General features: G+C 39.0%; 1 protein-coding gene across 2 annotated transcripts in view; it reads left to right on the top strand.

The window, feature by feature from the left end:
- The window catches only part of LOC121735472 (apoptosis-resistant E3 ubiquitin protein ligase 1), a 95,325-nt gene that overhangs the window by 49,913 nt on the left and 18,933 nt on the right, over nt 1–26,479 (top strand). For both annotated transcript variants that reach the window (XM_042126308.1, XM_042126317.1), the window contains exons 3-10: nt 6,759–6,967; nt 12,325–12,464; nt 12,968–13,108; nt 14,188–14,260; nt 16,029–16,216; nt 17,492–17,681; nt 18,262–18,458; nt 19,093–19,257. In XM_042126308.1, the coding sequence (XP_041982242.1) occupies nt 6,759–6,967; nt 12,325–12,464; nt 12,968–13,108; nt 14,188–14,260; nt 16,029–16,216; nt 17,492–17,681; nt 18,262–18,458; nt 19,093–19,257 (1,303 nt within the window). The remainder of the gene's footprint in view (nt 1–6,758; nt 6,968–12,324; nt 12,465–12,967; nt 13,109–14,187; nt 14,261–16,028; nt 16,217–17,491; nt 17,682–18,261; nt 18,459–19,092; nt 19,258–26,479) is intronic.

The raw sequence follows: 26,479 nt of genomic DNA, 5'->3' as shown, positions 1-26,479 counted from the left end.
GCGCTCAAAGCGATGTCAAGAGTCAAGAGTGATCGGCGTGTGTGGGACGTGGGTAGTTGGCAAATACGCGCCAACTACTCTCGACCCGCTTCGTGTTTACCGCTCTACCACTCGAGAACACTCGGCCCCTTGTTACTCGACAATTCTTCTTTTCGGTAACCCGCAGACACGTGTATGTGTTTCTGTCTCTTTTGCTCTTATAGAATGAGATAGTTAGTAAAAGACAGCGTGCCAACTTTTGGTATGCACTTAAGAATATATTTTATAGTGGAATGGTTAAAAGAAACATATTTTTGTAATTGTACTTTAAATGAAATGAAATAAATTCAACCATTTAGGCCAAACCTACGCGACCAGGCGACTGCGAAGCGGAGCGTCAAGTTGTCAAATGTATTTTTTGCATACAAAACACACATTTGACAACCATTTGACAACTTGACGCTCCGCTTCGAAGTCGCCTGGTCGCGTAGGTTTGGCCTAAACTTTAGGGTCGCTGGGAACGTTGAGTTGTCAAAACAAACTACTCAACACTAATTATTAGTAATTAAGTAGGTATGCGCCAGGGTATGTTATGCATAACTTTGCTCTTAATTAAATAAAATTTGCATTGACTTACGAACATTGAAAAGGTTAATTAAGAATAACTTCTGTTACGACCTATACATTATAGGTACTATTAGATTCTTAACATTGACTTGGTTTATACCAAGTCACTCAAAGAGAGAAAGCCCAGAAAACTAACGTTACGTAATAATTTTATTAAGCATCCAAAGGCGGACACAGGCACAGGTAGGTCATTTTAAAGTAAGTAATAAAGAAGTTACATAATGTGCTTCAAAAATTGAATTCTTTATGGCAGGGGTCACCAGATGGCGGACCGCCGCGCCGGCGCCGACCCATTGTGGGCGGACCACCGACCAAACATTTTCGAAGATGAACTTCGTATAATTGCACCAATTTCACTTCAAACTTCAGACAGATAATTAGCAACAAAAATTATCACTTTTATCATTGCTATGTAAATAAATACCTTTATAATTTACCTACCAGTGTGGAGGTAGGTAATAGGAATTATTTAAAGACTGATTTACCGTGACCGTTTATTGTAGGTGAGTTACAATTTTGTGAGCTTAAAGCGAAGTGTCTCTCTAATTACAAAAAGATGAATTTTTATATAAAGTTGATGTTTAGTCATTCCTGTACAAATTGGGAATGGTGCCACGGCCTAAAATCCTAGAGACCTAGATGATGCAACCATGAGTGACAAATAATAATTTGTTAACTATATTATAACTTAATATAAAATATACAATATGTAGGCACAATAATTTCTGTAATTATCATATTATAAGAAATATTTTTTATAAAATGTGCGGACCGCGAAGGACCCCGAGCGAAACTAATTGGTGACTCCTGCTTTATGGTATACTTTATCGCAATAATTGCCAATTAAAACTTTGGGGATAACGTTTTGGCTTTAAAAGAATGTAGGTAAGCGTTATATCTGATGCGGTTGGTGAGAACGACCGATAAGCCTTCCTAGTCGCGGCTGGTAAAAACTTGCATCAATATGATGAGTGGCAGTCCTCCACCGTGCGTTATTCGCGTAACTTTCTGTCCCGCACTGTAAAACTCTGGAACGAACTGTCAACAGCAGTATTTCCGGAGTCCGGACCAATACGACCTGCAAGCCAAGTTCAAGAGAGCGTATTCCATCTGAAAATGCCGGCAACGCACCTGCAGCACTAATATTTAATGTCCATGGGCGACATTTCTTTCCATCAGGTGACCCGATTGCTCGTTTGCCCCCTTATTTAAAATAAAACCGGCCAAGTGCGAGTTGGACTCGCCCATAAAGGGTTCCGCAGCAGCAATAAGGTTTATTTTTATGAAATTAGAGGTTTTTGGTTTATTTTCATACTAGCTGTTGCCCGCGACTTCGTCCGCGTGGACTTCAGTTTATAGCGCGCGGTGTCCACAAAATTGGTGTCAAAAGCTTTTTAAAACCCTGGTACCCCTTAAATCAAAATACTCAAAACAGCCGTGTAGTGTGCACATAATATGATTTTTTTTTTACTTAATTAAACTTTTTTATACCAAATTTTAAAACTTATTTAGCGTTACACAACTTAGCTGCATAATGCATTACACAACCTTAGCTTTGCCCAATGCCCATAAACTATTTAGTATTTATTATTGGTAGACTGTTTCTGATATCTATGTTGGTAGGTGAGTTATTTAATAACATGTATAACAATCGAAAGAATCACAAATATTAACTCAACATGGTACCACCTCTTATAGAAATACATATGAGCAAGCGATAGCGCGATCTAGGCGACTCTTGGCGCCATCTGTTCCAGTTTTTGGAACTAACTTAATTTGAACAAATTTACGCATAAACACCCCCTTACAACCCCTTTTTCCAGTAAGAAGTAGCCTATGTCCTTTCTCAGGCTTTAGACAATCTGTGTACAAAATTTCATTACAATCGGTTCAGTAGTTTTGGCGCTCTTGTTTTTGAATTTGATATCTAAGTTGGTAGGTGAGTTATTAGTTAATAACGTGTACTTATAATAATCGAAAGAATCGAAAAACGCATTTCAAAATGGTACCACCTCTTATAGAAATACGCATGAGCAAGCGATAGCGCGATCTAAGGGACTCTTGGCGCCATCTATTTTGAGTTTTTGGAACTAACTTAATTTGACCAAATTTACGCATTTTCAACCCCTTACAACCCCTTTTTCCAGTTAAAAAGTAGCCTATGTCCTTTCTCAGGCTTTAGACTATCTGTGTACAAAATTTCATTACAATCGGTTCAGTAGTTTTGGCGTGAAAGCGAGACAGACAGACAGACAGAGATACTTTCGCATTTATAATATTAGTATAGATTTCAGTTGATTTAATGAAAAGGTTTACCATTTATGACGTATAAAAAAAACTACTGGCTAGATCTCGTTCGAACCAATTTTCGTTGGTAGTTTTTGTAGTAATGTACATCATATATTTTTTTAGACTTATCATGCCTTTAGAGTACTTTACTTTTAGAGAGAAGTTAGAGGGGGGGGGGGGACGGGACACACATTTTACCACTTTGGAAGAGTGTCTCTCGCAAACTATTCAGGTTAGAAAAAAATGATATTAGAAACCTCAATATGATTTTTGAAGACCTATCCATAGATAGGTTAGATGAAAAAAAAATTTTATTAATTTTTAATAATTTTTCCACTTTTGTATCAAAATCTTAAAGCGGTTCACAGGCAACATCTACTAACCAGGTTTCAATTGTATAGCTCTTATAGTTTCGGAGAAAAGTGGCTGTGACATACGGACGGACAGACAGACAGACATGACGAATCTATATTTTTTTGTCATTTGGCTACGGAACCCTAAAAAAGAATAAGATTTAAAAAAACCTCCGCCAAACAACTTTAAAAAGTAATGAAATAATATATTTTACTGACTTTAAGTTTAAATAATTCCTAAGTGTAAAGTGATATTTTAGTCCATAATTGTTGTCACGGTGTGTCGGGGGACCGCCAACAGTTTTGCATTTTCATTATTTTGCATTTTGTATCGCCATGTCACTGATTGTCTCGATTCGGTTCGCTGTGAACTGACCCTTAAACATAATGTTATGTGAAATCAAACATCTACGTTAGCGGTCCCCCGACACACCTTGACAACAATTATGGACTAAAATATCACTTTACACTTAGGAATTATTTAAACTTAAATTAAGAAATTTAAAAAAACCCCGCCAAACAACTTTAAAAAGTAATGAAATAATATATTTTACAGACTTTAAGTTTAAATAATTCCTAAGTGTAAAGTGATGTTTTAGTCCATAATTGTTGTCACGGTGTGTCGGGGGACCGCCAACAGTGTCTTTTGCATTTTGTATCGCCATGTCACTGATTGTCTCGATTCGGTTCGCTGTGAACTGACCCTTAAACTATAATGTTATGTGAAATCAAACATCTACATTAGCGGTCCCCCGACACACCTTGACAACAATTATGGACTAAAACATCACTTTACAGTTTACACTTAGGAATTATTTAAACTTAAAGTCAGTAAAATATATTATTTCATTACTTTTTAAAGTTGTTTGGCGGGGTTTTTTTTAAATTTCTTAATTTAATTTTATTTCATGCTTTTTAAACTTGTGTTGGTTAATTTAATTCCTATCAACAGGATCATATTATATCCCAATGAATACCATAAAGGAATGTCCTTTTGGATGAGGCCGTCAATATGAGTCCAAACATGAAACCTCCACTTTGGTTGGGTTCATATGGAGCTCGGCTCCTATAGAATGTAGGTAAGGCTGCAGCATTAGCACGCAAAAAATTATTGATTATCTACGTCTTACTAGTTGTCGCAATTAAAATGAGCCCAAACACGAAACCATTGCTCTAAGTTGGTGAAGAGTTGGGTATCCTATTGATTTTTGTCGGGGGTTAAAAAAGAGGGGTGTTATAAGTTTGACGTGTCTGTCTGTCGGTCTGTCTGTCTGTCTGTCTGTCTGTCTGTCTGTCTGTCTGTCTGTCTGTCTGTCTGTCTGTCTGTCTGTCTGTCTGTCTGTCTGTCTGTCTGTCTGTCTGTCTGTCTGTCTGTCTGTCTGTCTGTCTGTCTGTCTGTCTGTCTGTCTGTCTGTCTGTCTGTCTGTCTGTCTGTCTGTCTGTCTGTCTGTCTGTCTGTCTGTCTGTCTGTCTGTCTGTCTGTCTGTCTGTCTGTCTGTCTGTCTGTCTGTCTGTCTGTCTGTCTGTCTGTCTGTCTGTCTGTCTGTCTGTCTGTCTGTCTGTCTGTCTGTCTGTCTGTCTGTCTGTCTGTCTGTCTGTCTGTCTGTCTGTCTGTCTGTCTGTCTGTCTGTCTGTCTGTCTGTCTGTCTGTCTGTCTGTCTGTCTGTCTGTCTGTCTGTCTGTCTGTCTGTCTGTCTGTCTGTCTGTCTGTCTGTCTGTCTGTCTGTCTGTCTGTCTGTCTGTCTGTCTGTCTGTCTGTCTGTCTGTCTGTCTGTCTGTCTGTCTGTCTGTCTGTCTGTCTGTCTGTCTGTCTGTCTGTCTGTCTGTCTGTCTGTCTGTCTGTCTGTCTGTCTGTCTGTCTGTCTGTCTGTCTGTCTGTCTGTCTGTCTGTCTGTCTGTCTGTCTGTCTGTCTGTCTGTCTGTCTGTCTGTCTGTCTGTCTGTCTGTCTGTCTGTCTGTCTGTCTGTCTGTCTGTCTGTCTGTCTGTCTGTCTGTCTGTCTGTCTGTCTGTCTGTCTGTCTGTCTGTCTGTCTGTCTGTCTGTCTGTCTGTCTGTCTGTCTGTCTGTCTGTCTGTCTGTCTGTCTGTCTGTCTGTCTGTCTGTCTGTCTGTCTGTCTGTCTGTCTGTCTGTCTGTCTGTCTGTCTGTCTGTCTGTCTGTCTGTCTGTCTGTCTGTCTGTCTGTCTGTCTGTCTGTCTGTCTGTCTGTCTGTCTGTCTGTCTGTCTGTCTGTCTGTCTGTCTGTCTGTCTGTCTGTCTGTCTGTCTGTCTGTCTGTCTGTCTGTCTGTCTGTCTGTCTGTCTGTCTGTCTGTCTGTCTGTCTGTCTGTCTGTCTGTCTGTCTGTCTGTCTGTCTGTCTGTCTGTCTGTCTGTCTGTCTGTCTGTCTGTCTGTCTGTCTGTCTGTCTGTCTGTCTGTCTGTCTGTCTGTCTGTCTGTCTGTCTGTCTGTCTGTCTGTCTGTCTGTCTGTCTGTCTGTCTGTCTGTCTGTCTGTCTGTCTGTCTGTCTGTCTGTCTGTCTGTCTGTCTGTCTGTCTGTCTGTCTGTCTGTCTGTCTGTCTGTCTGTCTGTCTGTCTGTCTGTCTGTCTGTCTGTCTGTCTGTCTGTCTGTCTGTCTGTCTGTCTGTCTGTCTGTCTGTCTGTCTGTCTGTCTGTCTGTCTGTCTGTCTGTCTGTCTGTCTGTCTGTCTGTCTGTCTGTCTGTCTGTCTGTCTGTCTGTCTGTCTGTCTGTCTGTCTGTCTGTCTGTCTGTCTGTCTGTCTGTCTGTCTGTCTGTCTGTCTGTCTGTCTGTCTGTCTGTCTGTCTGTCTGTCTGTCTGTCTGTCTGTCTGTCTGTCTGTCTGTCTGTCTGTCTGTCTGTCTGTCTGTCTGTGGCATCGTAGCATCCAAACGGGTAGACCGATTTTGATCTAGTTTTTTTTGTTTGAAAGCTGACTTACTTGAGAGTGTTCTTAGATATAGTTCATCCTCATCAGCCTGCTCCACGCTGAAAAATCGCTGTTAATCTAGTTCGTGAAGGGCCGATTAGCAACTCACAGTCGTTTGGTGGGCTTTATTGCATTCTAGTTCGTGACATTTATGAATATTTACACTTTAATGGAAAGTTGACCTGGTGCTGCAGCATCACCATAATTGTTGTCAAGGTGTGTCGGGGGACCGCTAATGTAGATGTTTGATTTCACATAACATTATAGTTTAAGGGTCAGTTCACAGCGAACCGAATCGAGACAATCAGTGACATGGCGATACAAAATGCAAAATACACTGTTGGCGGTCCCCCGACACACCGTGACAACAATTATGGACTATAACATCACTTTACACTTAGGAATTATTTAAACTTAAAGTCAGTAAAATATATTATTTCATTACTTTTTAAAGTTGTTTGGCGGGGTTTTTTTTAAATTTCATAATTTAATTTTATTTGTCGGGGGTTAATAAGAATATATTTATTTTGTTTAAAGATTGCGTGTGTGAAGAGTGTTTTGTAAAAAGATTCTTCATTCTTCTTTCAGTCTGCTCAGTCTCGACGTGTCCACGCTCGAGGACGTCTACTGGCTGGAGGACTCGTCGGCTCGTCGGGCGATTGACGCCAAGGACTTCAATGCGTGGTCCGCCGCGAGAAGCAGCCTACCCATCGGCAACGAAGCCATCCAGGCGCTCAAGTCGGAGCTATGGAGCACCGTCGTGAAGAACAGCAAACACCAGGACGCTTGGACATGGGGTGAGTTTTATTTATATTTGTTCTTAGATAAGTTAAATAACAGTAAATATAAGGGTTCCGTTTTTTGCCATTTGGCTACGGAACCCTAATAATAATCGTCGTTCCTAAATAAACGTCGGTCAAGATCTGCAGTTAATAATTTTAGCTACAACTACTTGCACTATTATCTATTATGTGCTACAACTTACAATGAAGTTCTTGCGTTCTTCTTCTTCAGTTTATAGCGCGCGATGTCAACAAAATTGGTGTCAAAAGCTTTTATAAAAAAACCCTGGTACCCCATAAATCAATACAGCTGTGCAGTGTGCACACAATAAGTACTTAATTTTTTATATTAAACTTTATATTTTATGCCAAATTTTAAAGCTTATTTAGCCCCCCAATTACACAACTTTACCCATAAACTATTTATCATTGATAGGTTTAGCCCCAATTTCACCAACGTCTGTTAGTGTTAACAGCTTGTTAAAATGTCCTGTCTTCTCTAATTCGAGCATTAACTTTAACAGTCGTTGGTGAAATTTGGTCTTAAGGTTACGTCACTGCCTGCACAGATAAAGTACTGAGTTATTTAATACCGTAGAATAGATATAACAATCGAAAAAAATCGAGACTTAAATGTAAGATGATACCACCTCTTATAGAAAGACTTTTGAGCAAGCGTCAGCGCGATGTAGAAGACGCACGGCGCCATCTATTATGAATTTTTTGAACAAATTTACGACCCTTACAACGCTTTTTTCCAGTAAGAAAGTAGCCTATGTCCTTTCTCAGGCTTTAGACTATCTGTACACAAAATTTCATTACAATCGGTTCGGTAGTTTCGGCGTTTGGCGTGAAAGCGAAACTGACAGACAGACAGACAGACAGAGATACTTTTGCATTTATAATATTAGTATATTACAGTGGGGTCCTCATATTGCTAATCTTGCAGGTAAGCTCAGTTCTGCAGCATATGCAGTCAGAAAAATTAGGGAAATTTCTGATGAAGACACGGCAAGACTAGTTTATTTTAGTTATTTTCACAGTAGAATGTCTTATGGTATCCTTTTATGGGGAAACGCTGCCGACATCAATACAATTTTTGTGCTGCAGAAGCGAGCTATACGCTCAATTTATATAATGTCAGCTTTTGAATCTCTGAGAGAAAAGTTTAAAGAAATTGGTATTCTAACTGTTGCTTCTCAATACATTTTGGATAATGTATTGTATGTTAGAAAGAATTTAACTAAATTTAAAACTAAAGGTGATAGTCACGGTAGAAACACTAGAAATAGGCACAAGCTGGAAATACCAGTGATCAGACTTAGCAAAATAAGTAAATCTTTTAAAGGTCAATGTATACGCCTTTACAATAAAATCCCGGAAAACGTTCAAAATCTATCAATTAATAAATTTAAAAAAGTAATTAAAGAACGTTTGTGTGCCAAAGCCTACTATACGGTCAAAGATTTCCTAAACGATAGCACATCTTGGGAGTAGGATGGCTGCTTGCAAGGCTGCTTCTACATTTATTATATGTGACTTACAATTGTGTATTCATATTGTATAGATTAAGTTATTTACATTGTAAATTTTATTTTTTTAAAAGACAAATTTTCCACTTTTTTACTAAAAAGTGGCCCCGTGCGAGTTTCTTACGCCGGTTCTTCTCGCCGGGTTAGTTCCCGAACCGGTGGTAGGCAACATGTAGTTCAACATTCTGAAAATATTTGATTCAAATTTATTCAGAAATAAAACCATTTTTATTTTATTTATTTTATTTATTTTATAGATTATGTGCACACTGCACAGCTGTTTTTGGGCATTTTGATTAATTAAGGGCCGCGCTACACCGGAATCGCAGCGGCGAGGCGAGCACTTTCAGCGCTGCCATTCCGGTGTAGCGCGGCCCTAAGAGGAGTACCACTTACCAGGGTTTTAAAAAGTTTTTAAATTTGACACAAATTTTGTTGACACCGCGCGCTATAAACTAAAGTCCACGCGGACGAAGTCGCGGGCAACAGCTAGTTATGAATAAAAACAATATTATATAGTAAAGTAGGTATGATTAGTTCTGTTACAATAATAAAGTAAAAAATAAAACGCCATCTGTTTTCATATATTAGAATTAAAATGTTGATTGCATTTATATATTTTCTGGATGGAATATAGGCCAACACCTTACACTCGAACTCCTTAGAACTGCAGTAGGAGTTCTATAAGATAAGATAGATTGATTATTATTATACCAAGTGATAATATTATTAAACATAATATTCTTACTTATTAAAAACTATAAACAAAAACATAATAACTAATAAGTATGATTAGTTCTATGTTACAATAAAGTAAAAAATAAAACGCCATCTGTTGAATCGTATTAGAACTAAAATGTTCATTGCATCGATATATTTCTGGATTTTTTATAATATTATACATAAAATATATTTAAGATTTTTGAAATATTATTTTAATACACATTCAAGATCCAGGAACATTGAAAACTTTTTGTTCCACCTGCGGGACTCGAACCCAGGACCCCCGGGATGAGCGCTGGCCATGCGCAATGCGAATTAATTTTCATCGATATTTTCATGGAAATAATATATTTTCCCACATCAAAATGTAGCCTATGTCCTTTCTCAGACTCTAGAATAACTGTGTACAAAATTTCATTGCAATCGGTTCAGTAGTTTTGGCGTGAAAGCGAGACAGACAGACAGACAGAGATACTTTCGCATTTATAATATTAGTATAGATTATGATTATACCACATGCGAATCTATTGAAATCTATACTAATATTATAAATGCGAAAGTATCTCTGTCTCTCTGTCTGTCTGTCTGTCTCGCTTTCACGCCAAAACTACTGAACCGATTGCAATGAAATTTTGTACACAGTTATTCTAGAGTCTGAGAAAGAGTTCGAGTGTACCGTGTTTGCCTATATTCCATCCAGAAAATATAATATTATCAATGCAATCAACATTTTAATTCTAATATATGAAAACAGATGGCGTTTTATTTTTTACTTCATTATTGTAACAGAACTAATCATACCTACTTTATTATATATTGTTTTTATTCATAACTAACTGTTGCTCGCGACTTCGTAAGCGTGGACTTTAGTTTATAGCGCGCGGTGTCAACACAATTTGTGTCTTTAAAAACTTTTTAAAACCCTGGTAAGTGGTACCCCTCTTAGGGCCGCGTTACACCGGAATGGCAGCGCTGAAAGTGCTCGCCTCGCCGCTGCCGTTTCGGTGTAGCGTGGCCCTTAATTAATCAAAATACCCAAAACCAGCTGTGCACATAATCTATACTTTAAACTAATATTATAAATGTGAAAGTATCTCTGTCTGTCTGTCAGTCTCGCTTTCACGCCAAACGCCAAAACTACCGAACCGCTTGTAATGAAATTTTGTATACAGATATTCTAAAGCCTGAGAAAGGACATTCATAATAGATGGCGCTGTGCGTCTTCTACATCACGCTGACGCTTGCTCAAAAGTCTTACGTGGTATCATCTTACATTTAAGTTTCGATTGTTATATCTATTCTGCGGTATTAAATAACTCAGTACTTTATCTGTGCAGTGACGTAACCTTAAACCTATCAATGATAAATAGTTTATGAGTAAGGCTGCGTTTCCACTGAAGCGGAGCGGATATAACGGATATATAGGGTAATATCCCAATTTGGTATTATATTCACAAAAGTGGTGATCTGATGAAGGATCCATAAGTAATCGAGGGAACTCCTCAAAATTTATATGGAAACATGTGGTGACTTCGGTTTCGTGAGAAGTATTCTAAGCATATGCTACCACTAAATAAGATTTTGCACCGAGGTATACCTGGTATACCGTGGTTCGGAAGGTGCTGAGAGAACTTCTGATTCTTTATAGATACAAGTTTGGGAGTTTCGGCGTTGTTTTAAGAACGAAAAGCATTTGCTACTATGCAAATTACATTCATCATCAACATCATCATCATCACTACCATATTATACCATGTTATTGGTACTTTTCATAGTCTTTTAGATCGAGACTCGAGTTTGTCAAGCGATAATTAAAAAAAATCTATAAGTACCTACCTAATATTATAAACCTGAAGAGTAAGTATGTTTGCTTGAGCGCGTTAATCTCAGGAACTACAGGTCCAATTTAAAAACTTATTTCAGTGTTAGATATCTCATTTATTGAGTAAGGCTATATATTATCACGCTAAGAGTTAAGACTAATACGACCGAACAACCTCAGGAAAATGTGGGAAAAACGGGGAAATATTAGAAACTAGCTGTCCCGGTGAACTTCGTGTCACTTTAAAACCTTCCCTGGACATCTACGAATATTTTAAGACTAAAATTAGCCCAATCCGTTCAGCCGTTTTCGAGTTTTAGCGTTACTAACACAATTGAAAATCCATTTTTATATATGGTCGCTGTTAAGCATTAGTGTCCTAACCCGCAATTTTTTTTGTCGTTAAATTTTGAATGCAGTCTTGTTCTAAATCATGTAAAGAACATAACTGCATTCATAACTCAATTAGTAATTTTTGTGTGGGTTAGTATACGAATGCTTAACAGTGTCCATATAAAAGTGTTGTTTTTGCGAAGACTTTTTCAGGAAATTTAAATTTTTTTTTTAGAATTTATCTCTCTGTAAGAACCATCCTCGTAAGATACGTGGGAGAGCCATGCTTCGGCACGAATGGGCCGGCTCGACTGGATAAATACCACGTTCTCACAGAAAACCGGCGTGAAACAGCGCTTGTGCTGTGTTTCGCCGAGTGAGTGAGTTTACCGGAGGCCCAATCCCCTAACCCCTACCCTATTCCCTTCCCTACGCTCAACTATTCCCTTCCCTTCCCTCCCCTATTACCCTATTCCCTCTTAAAAGGCCGGCAACGCACTTGCTGCTCTTCTGATGCTGCGAGTGTCCATGGGCGACGGAAGTTGCTTTCCATCAGGTGACCCGTTTGCTCGTTTGCCCCCTTATTTCATAAAAAAAAACTTCAAGGAATATTAACAAAAAAAGAATTAGCGAAATCGGTCCAACGGTTCTCGAGTTTTGCGCTTAGCAACACATTCAGCGACTCATTTTTATATTATAGATTACGAACTACTGGAGCAATTTTTATGGCAATATTTGGCACAGATATAGAGTAGACCAAGTGAAGGGAGTAGGGACATAATTTATGGGATAATATTGTACGGTTTCCGTAAAATTCCTAATTTACGCGGGCGAAGCCGCGCGGGACATCTAGTAATTACATAAGTTAGTAAAATAGTAAAAATGCTATGAAATACTAGACCGCGGCAGTCCCCGAGTGCCACTGGCCACACCTATTTATTATTATTTTTACTGTCAAACAGGCGGAATGCTGGTGGTGTCTATATCAGTATGCGGCCTGGTGACGCTGGCGGCCATGACACAGCCGTCGCTCGCACCGGAGGCGAAACACTCGCTGCTGCAGTACGTCACCGGGAAGTACCTGCATCCGCCTAGCTGTAAAGTAAGTAAAGTTAATCAGGGTAAGTTCACTTCGGACACAGGGTAAGTCCGGATAATTCAAGTTAACGCTAAATTAAACTATAGTTACGGTACGGTACTACAGTTTGCGGTTGCAGTGCAGTATGGCGTACATGCCCGCAGCGCCAGGCAAAAAAAAAACACTGACTAATTTTGTGAAAATTTAATTATCCGGACTTACCCTGTGTCCGAACTTACCCTGATTAGCCTCATATTATGTCAGATTCATTAAGGAATAGTATATAGGCCTAGGCTCTAAATCTTATGGACAACGGCAGGGCGGTTGCGCGAAGCCTTGTGCCTTGCAACAGCAATGCAACTACCGAAAATTGTCAAACAGTCATTTCGTATACGAAATGTAAGATAGGTATGCCATTTCTGAAAACCGCAGTGCGTCCAAGACCTGGGTGCTTTAGGCTGTTTATTTGTCAAACTTTGCGCGTTGCTTTTCACAACTAACCAACGAACTATCACAATATATTTCAGATAGAGTGGGGCTGGGAGGAGCCGGCGGCGGTAGGGGAGACCATGTGCTTCACGGTGCTGTGCTACCAGCGCAACGGGCAGCCCTACCCCGTGTGCGACACCGACGACCTCACCGTCAGCATCTCGCACGGCACCAGGAAGGTGAGGTAGCAACATGACAGTACACTCTGGAGGCGAGCTCCGAGAAATCGGTACATATGTACAAATGCATATTGTATGGCCGCTTGCGACGGCAATACAATATGCATTTGAAAGCTGACATTGCGCAATATCTGATGTCAGGCGCCAGTCGTTTTGCTGTCGCAAGATACATAACCCTGCGGGAGAGATGCTAGATCGCGGCCGATTACAGTAATACTCCATGAAAGGACCAAGTTCCTTTTTTACTCGACCTCTTATTATAGTACCTCGACGGTTATATGCGTGCTTGAAGTACTACTGTCAACGTGCCTAAAGAGACTTCAATTCTAAAGTATGTTTTGCGTATTTACGTATAACTAGAGATCACCCAATGGTCGAAATTCGACCTTAGCTTCAACGGCATTAGGACTACTACGTTTAATTTGTAAAAAAAATATTGACTACTTATATCATATTTTTTTTCAACTCTCGTCTCAGCTTATCTCAGACTGGCCGTGTAAACATTGTCTAATAGCATCTAAGATTCAATAAAAAAAATCTATAATCCATTTTCAATTTGTCAACTTGTTGTCAAAGACTTCAACCATAAATAAAAGAGTATAATTCGTATGTATAGGTTTGTCACTCAAAAATCTGTCATCTTTTTGAGTGTGCGTATTGTAGTGTGTGTAATGTTTTATTTGTTAAAAAAATGTGTAATTAAAGCATAATTTCAAAATAATATTAGCTCGATGCACTCCTTCACCATATAAACTACAACAGCTGTACAAAATTTCATTCACCTACGTTTCCGCATTTTTCGGCAAAAGGGATACAAAGTTTTTCGCTTGCGTATTAATATACAGTGTGTAACAAAAATAAGTGATAATACTTTAGGGTGTGTACGTATTCCTTGTAGAGAGTTCACTGTGAAAGTAGCAGCTCCGAAAGACGAAAATATATTTTTTTCACTTTTGTATGGGCAAAGCGCTGCTACTTTCACAGTGAACTCTCTACAAGGAACTCGTACACACCCTAAAGTATTATCACTTATTTTTGTTACACCCTGTATAGATAATGGTTGAATTAAATCGTTGTAGATAACCGCCGTGGTGGAGCTGGGAAAGTTCACGGTGCGCACAGCGGGCGTCTACATCATCGCGGTCATGATTGGTAAGATGCGAATACATTGCAGAGTGCAGACATCCGTTTTGAGATTTTTTTTAAAAGGTATGCACATCATATTAGGTTTTGTAAACGCGAATCCCACCAAAACATACCTGTTAATAATAGGGTCAAGTTCCTATTGGCTAATTATTCGCCTTAAAAAATAGTTGAAATGCAAATCCAATGCCAAGTTTAGATGCACTTCAAAATCGATCATAATCATCATCAACAACAGCCTGATCCTTAATACTTCTAATTTTAACTTGGCAGGTTGATTTAATCACATAAATACCAAATACATAAATTTAATTAAGTATACAATTAATCAAGTGCTACGTATAGCATGAAAACCTGCCAAGTTCAAATTTAGAAGTATTAAGGATCAGGCTGTTGATGATGATTATAATCGATTTTGAAGTGCATCCAAACTTGGCATTGGATTGGATTTCAACTCTTTTTTAAGGCAAATAATTAGCGAATAGGAACTTGGCCCTATTATTAACAGGTATGTTTTTGGTGGGATTTCAATACTTTTTTTTTTTCGAGAAATCGTACCGATTTTTTTTTGCTACGCCCGCATCTATTGTTGAATGTTAATCTAAGAAGTCATTCTGCGTTTCAGAGCAACTTTGCTAGCGCCATCTATCGAAAGTAATTTATAAACAATACTTTCGATAGATGGCGTTAGTGGTATTTGTTAAACTATCAATAGAAGTCAAATGTTTAAGTAAACACTATTTATTTAATAATCTATACAGTGTGCATTATAGATGACAATATTTTATACCCCTCCCCCATTCTCCTCCTCCCACCCTACTCATCGTATTCACTGGTACATAAGAATTTTTACCTAAAATTCGTAGATGAGCCGACTCACGCTTGACTGATTTCTTAAATTTCTCAATTTTTTGTTAATTTACATATAATATACAATCTGTGTGCCAAATTTCATAACGCTAGGACAATTGGAAGTGGTCTAGAGCTTTTGATTACCGGTCAGTGAGTGGGTGCCAAAATTAGCTATTTTTACAAGGACATATTTCACGATCTATCGAAGCTACATCTATGAAATTTGGTATACTGCTTAAGTACTAGTATGTAATTACATAGGTATAATTTTATTTTGCACTCGCAATAGTCACTGAGCTACAGGGGGGTCAAAATTGCGTCGAAACGGTTCGTGTAAATAGTGCACGGCAAGCGCGCGGCCCGCTGGAACTTGGCCAGCACACTCCGTGCGCTTTGACAAAGAAACTGGCTCATAGATAGCCTTAATTTTCCAACTTATCAATAAATTCAAAAAATCAATAAACAACCTTAAAATCTATCGTTGGCACACCGACTTAAAAAACCTATAGCGCTACGTAACATAATGCGTAGGCCGTAGCCATTTTACAATTTACATGTGACATATTAAAACTGAGCCGGTATTTTACGGTTTGCGGAGTTAGGGTCAATTCAGACCGCAACGCAACGCGAAGATGCATTTCTAAATTTGTATTATATTGAATTGACAGATTTGTATAACGTCAAACGCAATTGAAATCTGTCAAATCCATACAAAAGAAATGCATCTACGGATCGCGTTGCAGTCTGAATTGACCCTTAGGGCCTGTTTCACCACTTCCTGATAATATGCCGGATAGGCTTTCCACAACTTATTTGACAGATTCTCAACACTTTTTCTGCAAAGTTAAGTTGTGGATAAACTATCTGGCACTTATCAGGAAGTGGTGAAACAGGCCCTTAGTGTGCCAAAGTACGTAATTTACAGGCGGCGCAGTAGGCGCGGGCGGGCCGTTCCGCAAATGGTTCTGTGCGGGGCGGGTGGAGGCGCGGCGGTCGCGCGTGGGTCGAGCGGGCGCGGCACTCGTGTGCACGGAGCGGGCGCCGCGCCGCCTGCACGTACACCCACGTGACCAGTTCGATAACCCCGCACCGCTGGCTGAGCCCGCAGCGCAGGTCAGTACACAGTCAGCAGCTTAGACAAGGTAGTCAGGGTAAGTCCGGACACCGGGTACGTCAGTATTCAAGAGTATTATCTTCTACTTAAATCAGTTTTTGGTTTGCCTGGAATTACGGTGCGCGATGGCATGAAACATGGCATATCGCTCCGCGGTGCCCTGCAATAAATGACTCAATGTTTTGACTTATCTCGATTTACACGGTGTCCAAACATTGTGCCTTTTGTGATACGCTCAAAGACAAAAAACTTGAGAGGTGTCAATGGACACCCGAATGAAACGAAGTTATTCATTTATGTTCAAAAAACCTGTATACATATACACAAAAAAAAAATATTAAAAAAACGCCATCTATTGACGCCCAGGAATACTTATTATCAGCGCCATCTGCCCCTAACATGCAGGTACTAATAAAAAAGTGTCGAGGTCAAATCAAGGTCAAATGTCGTTCTGTCTAGCCTTTAGATTTACGCCGAATGGGGGATAAGGAACTTGGTTCCAAAAAATCGGCCAAGTGCGAGTCGGACTCGCGTATGAAGGGTTCCGTACCGTTATAAAGCGAAAGTAGGAAAAGAAATGTGTTTTTTTGTATGAGAGCCCCCCTTAATTATTTATTTCATTTTAATTTTTGTATTAAACATTAAAGTGCACATATATAATTGAGAATTTGGTGAAATTTCAAGTGTCAATTTCAAGTGTCTACATGTTGCTATTATGGATTACGAGCCAAAAAAAAACCACGTTTGTTGTATGGGAGCCCCCCTTAAATATTAACTTTATTTTGTTTTTAGTATATCGGCACCAGAAATACACCATCTGTGAAATTTTCAGAAGTCTAGCTAAAGCGGTTCTTGAGATACATCCTGGAGACAGACAGACAGACGGACAGACATCGAAGTCTCAGTAATAGGGTCACGTTTTTACCCTTTGGGTACGAACCCCTAAAAAGCAACACATTGACGCATTTTAAAAAAACTTGAGAGGTGTTAAGGGACAACCTGATGAAACGAAGTTTTAAACCCGGCAGTTGACGTCTTCGCCACATCAACAGCCTCTGTCCCTAGGACCCTACTTCGCATATACTAAAATAAGTGTCGGTCAAAAACTGTCGTCCCGCCTAGTCCCCTTTCGCAACGCGCGATAAGGAACTTCGTTTCATGAGACTTAGTGTTGACAATCTGAAAACCATTTTTATGTGGTTGTTGCAATTAGTCCCATATTTAAAAATAAAATAAAATCTGCTGAGTATCACAAGCACAATATTCACTTTCAGGGTTTTAGCATATCGGTGCGTCGTGTTGGCGGTGCGGAGGAGCCCATGGCGGCGGCGTTCGAGTACGACGCGGTGAACCAGCGCGCGAGCGTGACGCTGACGTTCGAGCGCGCGGACGTGTACCGCGCCGCCGTGCGCTACGACGGCGAACTGCTGCTGAACGGCGAGTTCGACTGCATTGTACTCACAGGTGGGTAAAGCCGACCATACACGGACCGCATCTTGCTGCATTTGTAAACGCGAACAAAGAAACAGGCAGATGGATAGCTTAAATTTTCCAACTTTACCAAATCAATAAACAACCTTAAAATCTATTGTTGGCACACCGACTTAAAAAAGCTATAGATCGACGTAACATATTAATGCACGGCCATTTTACAATTTACGTTTTTTTAGTCGAGACCGACTGCAAGATGCAGTTAATTAATATCCACAATACATGGACCGCTCGAGCAGTTCTTGGGTGGTCGGTCCCGCCTGCAACTTGCGCTCCGTCTATGGCCAGTGTAAGTTATCACTTATTAATTAAAGCCGGCACCCGGCTGCCGCATAACAATTGAAATACTATTGAGTCTGCGATTCCCACGATGGTAAGTATTAATGGAGTCGGCGTTCAAGTACAACGCGGTAAACCAGCGCGCGAGCTTACGTTCGAGCAAGCGGACGTGTACCGTTGTTGTTAAAAGCTAAATATTTACAAGAAATTGTTAAAGTTAATTAATTAATTGGTACCAGTTTTTAACAATAATGAAAATATATCATCTTTTCAGCAAACGACACTGCGGCAGTGTCACGTCAACTATCGTCGAAACGCGCGCACGCGGCGTTCGAGGCCCGCCTGCTGTCGCCGGGCCGCCCACGCCGCGTGCTAGTGTGCCTCAGCCCTAAACAGATCATACTCAAGGACTACATACTAAAGTTCATACCGAAACGGATCACGTCATTCCGTCTCTGTCCTTCTACCAAGGTATGAATACCTAATGCATTTCTTTTTAAAAGTAATCCATACTTATATTATAAATGCGAAAGTGTGTCAGTCTGTCTGTCTGTTACCTTTTCACGCCCAAACCGCTGAACCGATTTTGCTGAAATTTGGCCTGCAGATACTTCGAGTCCCGGAAAAATGACCCCCGCGCGACAAACGAGTTTTGGCGCAACGTAACGGTTTTTTTATTATGAAATAAGGGGGCAAACGAGCGAACGGGTCACTTGATGGAAAGCAACTTCCGTCGCCCAGGTGCGTTGCCGGCCTTTTAAGAGGGAATAGGGGAGGGTAGGGAAGGGTAGGGGATTGGGCCTCCGGTAAACTCACTCGGCGAAACACTGCGCATGCGCTGTTTCACGCCGGTTTTCTGTGAGAACGTGGTATTTATCCGGTCGAGCCGGCCCATTCGTGCCGAAGCATGGCTCTCCCACGTATAAATTTGGATTTGCGGGTATTATATATTCCTCTAGTATTTAATATTTTGCGATTGTTTTAATTAGTAAATGATGACATTTTTGGTGTATAAAATCTAGTTAAAACTGTCTACAACCCGAAAACATACAACTCACGGCAAAATACGATCTTATCTTGTAAAGTATTTATAATTGTTGACCAGATGACGTTACACGCGCGAGAAGCTGGTTGCGGGCCGGGCGGCGAGCTCACGTTGGACGACGGCGCTCAAGTTCCGCTAGTGTTGTCTGCGCCCGAACGGGACCTGTTGGCGGCGACGTACACGCAACTGCTGCAGGCTAACTGTGGCGGCGAGGATAGCTTCAAGGTATTCATTAATAACGCATATTGGAACAAAAATTAAGACGAACATTTGTAACGACGCCCCCCTTAGTTCTTTTTTTATTTTAGTATTATTATCTTCTTCTATATATATAAAAGAAAGTCGTGTTTGTTACAACACTTATAACTCGAGAACGGCTGGACCGATTGCCATGGTTTTTGATTTGTTGGATTTGTTTCCGTCCCGAATAGCAGAATACATCTTAAAAACAATGAAAACTCGATATGTGTAATGATTAATGAATACTTTATCATTTCAATAGATGCTGGTTTGTTTATTACATGTCAAACATTTAGACATACTATGTGATTATTATTATGAACGTCAGTTTACATCTTGGTTCTTAGCAATTAAGTACCTACAATTTACAGCTTGCGTATAAGTAGTTATTAGACGACGAAGACGTTACCAAATTAATTCTAATTATTTTCGTAGTGCCCGTCCCAATCTCCACTTCTCATCTTTGACTTTTTTAAGATTCCGTACCCAAAGGGTAAAAACGGGACCCTATTACTAAGACTTCGTTGTTTGTTCGTCTGTCTGTCCGTCTGTCTGTCTCCAGGCTGTATCTCAAGAACCGCTTCTTCGTGCGCGAGTCCGACTCGCACTGGGCCGGAATCCGGATTTTTTTACAATTTTTTGCCATACCTAGGTGGCACATCAAAATATAAAAGTACAAAATATAATTATCGTTCTTAGACTTAGCGGGAAAATCCTAATTTAGATACTTAGGTTAAATTACTAATTGATGAATTCATGGAAGGGTGCGTTTTTAGCAGAGCCGCGTTGCTAGGAATGTGTTTTTATAACCAACTAGCTGTCCCGGCAAACGTTGTTTTGCCATAAAATTATTTTCCCTATTTTCCTGCTTTTCTCTGACTTTTTTTCTATAGACGGAGCCCGAGACCTTTCCAACGAATGCAAAACCGTGGAAATCGGTTCGTACGTTCTGGAGTTATAGCGCCAGGAAGAAAAACCGAAGGAAAATGTAATTCTAGTGTTTCGCCATAAAGCACGCTGCTCGATTCAAATCAATACTTGAACTATTTCTTCTTGCACTTCGAAGATTATTCCTCTTTCATCTGTACGATAAGCTCGACGATTTCTCGTTTCTAACCTAGCCGTTTCACGGGCTGCCTCTCTTTGCTCCATACTAACGCGGCGCTGTTCTCGTGCAATTTCTCGTTCTCCATCAGATAATTGACTCGCGATATTCCGTTGCCTAATTGCATTATGGCTTCGCTGTCAAAGATTAGATCTCCTAAAAAAAAAAAAATGTGCAATGTGCATGTGTGCAATGTACGAGTGTGTGTGTGTGTGTGTGTGTGTGTGTGTGAGTGTGCGTGTACGTGTGAGTGCGTGCGTGTGTGCGTGTGTGCGTGTGTGTGTGTGTGCGTGTGTGTGTGTGTGTGTGTGTGTGTGTGTGTGTGTGTGTGTGTGTGCGTGTGTGTGTTATTAAAATGTGCACTCGCATAAAACCACCAAATATTATAATAGTGCCTGAACTTTCGAGACAGACAATAGCTCAAAGAGTATATAACCACTACGTATGAATAGCTTATCAAGAAAAATCATAGACAACCTATAAAAAGACATTTACACTTTTGTTAACCTGTAGATTTTTTTCCTTAATCTTATAACCTTTACCAACTAATTTTTTATTCCCTAAATTCCGTTCCTTTCCGATGATTTTATGTTTTTACTGTAGAATAAATCTTAGGTATTATTTTCGGGAGTTAAAAATTAAATAATTAATAAATAATTTCCGAAAATTAATGTCTAAAACAAACAAATATAACAGTACCTGAACTTTGTAGACATTTTACTAAAAATAAATTTCTGAACGCACACATGATGTCTTCAGGAAAAAATAAAGCTGTGGCTTAAAGGTCTCAGCAACCAGGCCATAAGCTCCAAAAAAAAATAGTTGTTACACTATTTGACAGGATTGGACAACAAATGTTTGACATGTAATAAACAAATCAGCATCTATTGAAATGATTAAGTATTCATTACACATATCGAGTTTTCATTGTTTTTAAAATGTATTCTGCTATTCGGGACGGAAACAAATCCAACAAATCAAAAACCATGGCAATCGGTCCAGCCGTTCTCGAGTTATAAGTGTTGTAACAAACACGACTTTCTTTTATATATATAGATGTATACTGACAGATAGACAGACAGACAGCGCTGAAAGTGCTCGCCTCGCCGCTGTCATTCCGGTGTAGCGCGGCCCTTAATTAATCAAAATACCCAAAAACAGCTGTGCAGTGTGCACTCATATTATACTCATATTATAAATGCGAAAGTATCTCTGTCTGTCTGTCTATCTGTCAGTCTCGCTTTCACGCCAAACGCCAAAACTTTGTACAAACGAACCGATTGTAATGAAATTTTGTATACAGATAGTCTAAAGCCTGAGAAAGGACATAGGCTACTTTTTTACTGAAAAAAAAGGGTTGTAAGGGTCGTAAATTTGTTCAAAAAATTCATAATAGATGGCGCCGTGCGTCTTCTACATCGCGCTGATGCTTGCTCAAAAGTCTTTCTATAAGAGGTGGTATCATCTTACATAAGTTTCGATTTTTTTCGATTGTTATATCTATTCTACGGTATTAAATAACTCAGTACTTTATCTGTGCAGTGACGTAACCTTAAACCTATCAATGATAAATAGTTTATGGGTAAAGTTGTGTAATTGGGGGCTAAATAAGCTTTAAAATTTGGCATAAAATATAAAGTTTAATATAAAAAAATGAAATAATAATAATAATAATAATAATATCTATGGACGCTTCACACCACGTCAGTCTGGCCCCGTGCTAAGTACCTAAAGGACTTGTGTTACAGGTACCAGACAACGGAAATATATTTAATACTTTTATACCATACATATATTTAAGATTTTTATTATATCATACACATATTTAATAGGTACACATCCAGACCCGGGAACATTGAAAACTTTTTGTTCCGTCGGCGGGATTCGAACCCGCGACCCCCGGCTTGAGCTACCAACGCGCTCACCACTGAGCCACAGAGGTCCAGTGTGCACACAATAAGAAATACTTATTGTGTGCACACTGGACAGCTGTATTGACTTAAGGGGTACCAGGGTTTTTTTATAAAAGCTTTTGACACCAATTTTGTTGACATCGCGCTTTATAAACTGAAGTCCACGCGGACGAAGTCGCGGGCAACAGCTAGTAACTAATAAGTATGATTAGTTCTATGTTACAATGAAGTAAAAAATAAAACGCCAGCTGTTGAATCGTATTAGAACTGAAATGTTCATTGCATCGATATATTTCTGGATTTTTTTATTATACATAAAATATATTTAAGTAAAAAATAAAACGCCATCTGTTTTCATATATTAGAATTAAAATGTTGATTGCATTGATAATATATTTTCTGGATGGAATATAGGCCAACACGGTACACTCGAACTCCTTTATTTTAGAGCGCCTTCTGCTGTCAACTTGTCAAATATGTTAGAATTAATGCAGTAGGAGTTCTATAAGATAAGAAAGATTGATTATTATTATACCGAGTGATAATATTATTAAACATAATATTCTAACGTATTAAAAACAATAAACAAAAACATAATAACTAATAAGTATGATTAGTTCTATGTTACAATGAAGTAAAAAATAAAACGCCATCTGTTGAATCGTATTAGAACTAAAATGTTCATTGCATCGATATATTCTTGAATTTTTTTAATATTATACATAAAATATATTTAAGATTTTTGAAATTTTATTTTAATACACATCCAAGACCCAGGAACATTTAAAACTTTTTGTTCCGCCTGCGGGACTCGAACCCAGGACCCCCGGGATGAGCGCTGGCCACGCGTAATGCGAATTCATTTTCATCGATATTTTCATGGAAATAAGATATTTTCCCACATCAAAATGTAGCCAATGTCCTTTCTCAGACTCTAGAATAACTGTGTACAAAATTTCATTGCAATCGGTTCAGTAGTTTTGGCGTGAAAGCGAGACAGACAGACAGACAGACAGAGATACTTTCGCATTTATAATATTAGTATGGATTGATTATGTTTATTTTTATGAAGCATTTTTAAAATAGGTTTTTGATGATTATTGCGCACATGTTGCCTCCCCCGGGAGTGTATTTATTTTTTGTAAAATGTCTACAAAGTTCAGGTACTGTTATATTTGTTTGTTTTAGACATTAATTTTCGAAAAATTTTTATTAACCGAAAATAATACCTAAGATTGCCATTATTGGTTCCGCCACCAGAGCCATTGTACTCCCTGCTTTATGGCGAAACACTAGAATCACGACATTTTCCTTCGGTTTTCCTTCCTGGCGCTATAACTCCAGAACGCACAAACCGATTTCCACGGTTTTGCATTCGTTGGAAAGGTCTCGGGCTCCGTGAGGTCTATAGAAAAAAAATCAGAAAAAACTTCAAGAGAAAAGCAGGAAAATAGGGAAAATAATTTTATGGCAAAACAACATTTGCCGGGACAGCTAGTTATTAAATATTATAAAGTACACATATAACTAAGGACTTTGAGAAAGTAATTCAAGTACCTACATGTTGCCATTATTGATATAGAGCATAAAAGGCAAAAAAATCACTTTTGTTGTATGGGAGCCCCCCATAATTATTATATTACTTAAATATTCATTTTATTTTGTTTTTAGTATTTGTTGTTATAGCGGCAACAGATATACACATTCTGTGAAAATTTCAGAAGCCGTTCTTGAGATACAGCCTGGTGACAGACAGAAAGACGGATAGACAGACAGACGGACAGACAGATAGATGGACAGACAGACAGACAGACATCGATATACCCTTAGTAATAGGGTCCCGTTTTTATTATTTTGTATTAAAATCGTGGGAGTGGGAAATATGCTGAATTTAAAAGGAAAACTATCACGGCTAAGAAGACTTCATAAGTTATTGAGTAATAGTCGATCAACTAAAAAATATTCGGCGAAGTACACTGAGTACAAAGGAAGTTTTCGTTCAAATTCCTTTGAAAGTAATAATTCTCAGATGATGTTGTTAGAAGTATAAAACACGTTATAAATGTACATTCATTGACCATACGAAAATTAAAAAAAAAACTAGCGGTACTACGGAACCATATATTGCGCGTGGCCCGACACGCACTTGGCCGGTCTTTAGGGTTCCGTAGCCAAATGGCAAAAAAACGGAACCCTTATAGATTCAAATGTAAGAGCTATACTATTATAACTTGGTAAGTAGATGTAGTCTGTTAACCGCTTTAAGATTTTGATACAAAAATGGAAAATTATTAAAAAATTTAAGGGTCCCCATAGATACAACTGAAACAAAAAAAAAAATTTTTCATCTAACCTATGCGTGTGGGGTATCTATGTATAGATCTTCAAAAATCATATTGAGTTTCTAATATCATTTTTTTCTAACCTGAATAGTTTGCGAGAGAGACTCTTCCAAAGTGGTATAATGTGTGGGGGACACACATTATACCACTTTGGAACCTCCTCTAACTTCTAAAGGGCATGATAAGTCTAAAAAAAATATATGATGTACATTACTACAAAAACTACCAATGAAATTGGTTCGAATGAGTTCTAGCCAGTAGTTGTTTTTATACGTCTTAAATGGTAAACCTTAATTTAACTTGCATGTTGGTAAATCTTAATTTAACTTGGCACGGCCCGTCTCAGTGTGCTCACTCCTTAAGCAAACTCGTTTACATTGTGCATTGTCAGCAGTCTATCTGCCGCGCTGCGCGCCGTGGCGTAAGCGCGGAGTAGACTGTACGATGGATCGCTCGGCTAATATTGCCTATGTTGTTATTGCTCGGCTAATAATACTTGTTATATTGTTTTGTCATTTGTGCAATTTAGTTTATACTTAATTTCGTTAAATATGTTAGTACGTAGTATAATGTTTGTCTTCCTTTTGTGGCTCTGTTATACTTATTTAAAATAAGAGATCCTCTTTTATCAAAGCGCATGGAGTGCGCGGCCAAGTTCCAGCAGGCCGCGCGCATGCCGTGCACTATTTACACGAAACGTTTCGGCGCACTTTTGACCCCCCTGTAGCTCAGTGCCTATTGCGAGTGCAAAGATAAAATTATACCTACGTAATTATGTGCTAGTTCTTAAGCAGTATACCAAATTTAATCAAAGCGCACGGAGTGCGCGGTTAAGTTCCAGCAGGCCGCGCGCATGCCGTGCACTATAGATATAGCTTCGGTAGATAGCTAATTTTGGCACTCACTCACTGACCGGTAATCAAAACCTCTAGGCCACTTCCAATTGTCCTAGCGTTAAGAAATTTGGCACACAGGTCGTGTGTTATATGTAGATTAACAATAAATTGAGAAATTTAAGAAATCTGTCAAGCGTGAGTCGGTTTACCTACAAACCTTAGAGGCCACTTCCGATTGTCCTAGCGTTATGAAATTTGGCACGCAGGTCATGTGTTGTAAGTAGATTAAAAAAATTGAGAAATTTGAGAAATCGGTCAAGCGTGAGTCGGTTCATCTACGAACTTTCGATACCACTTGCAATTTTCCTAACGTAATGAAATTTGACACTCAGGTCGTGTGTTATCTTAATATATATATTTCTTGTGTGCGTGTGTATGTGACTGAACTCCTCCTAAACGACTGGACCAATTTTGATGAAATTTTTTGTGTGTGTTCGTGGAGATTCGAGAATGGTTTAGATTTACAGTTTGGTCTACTGGAAAATGTTTTTTCAATTAATTTCTTATTTATAAGGAGAAATATTATAAAGGCGAAAGTTTGTTTGGATGTATGGATGTGTGGATGTATGGATGTTTGTTACTCTTTCACGCAAAAACTACTGAACGGATTTTAATGAAACTTTACAATAATATAGCTTATACATCAGAATAACACATAGGCTACAATTTTAACCGACTTTCAAAATGGGGGAGGTGTTAAGTTTGTTTTTTTATGGTCAACGATTACTCCGCCATTTGTTAACCGATTTTCAAAATTTTTCTTTTGTTATATAGGGTATCATCTCAATTTAGTATTATATTCACAAAAGTGGTGATCTGATGAAGGATCTATAAGTAATGAGGGAACTCCTCAATATTTATAGGGAAACATGTGGTAACTTCGGTTTCGTGAGAAGTATTCTAAGCATATGCTACCAACAAGTAAGATTTTGCACCGAGGTATACCTGGTA

Source organism: Aricia agestis, chromosome 2 (genome assembly GCF_905147365.1).
Source record: "Aricia agestis chromosome 2, ilAriAges1.1, whole genome shotgun sequence".
In the NCBI taxonomy this organism is placed as follows: domain Eukaryota; kingdom Metazoa; phylum Arthropoda; class Insecta; order Lepidoptera; family Lycaenidae; genus Aricia; species Aricia agestis.
This window is presented reverse-complemented; position numbering and strand designations above follow the sequence as displayed.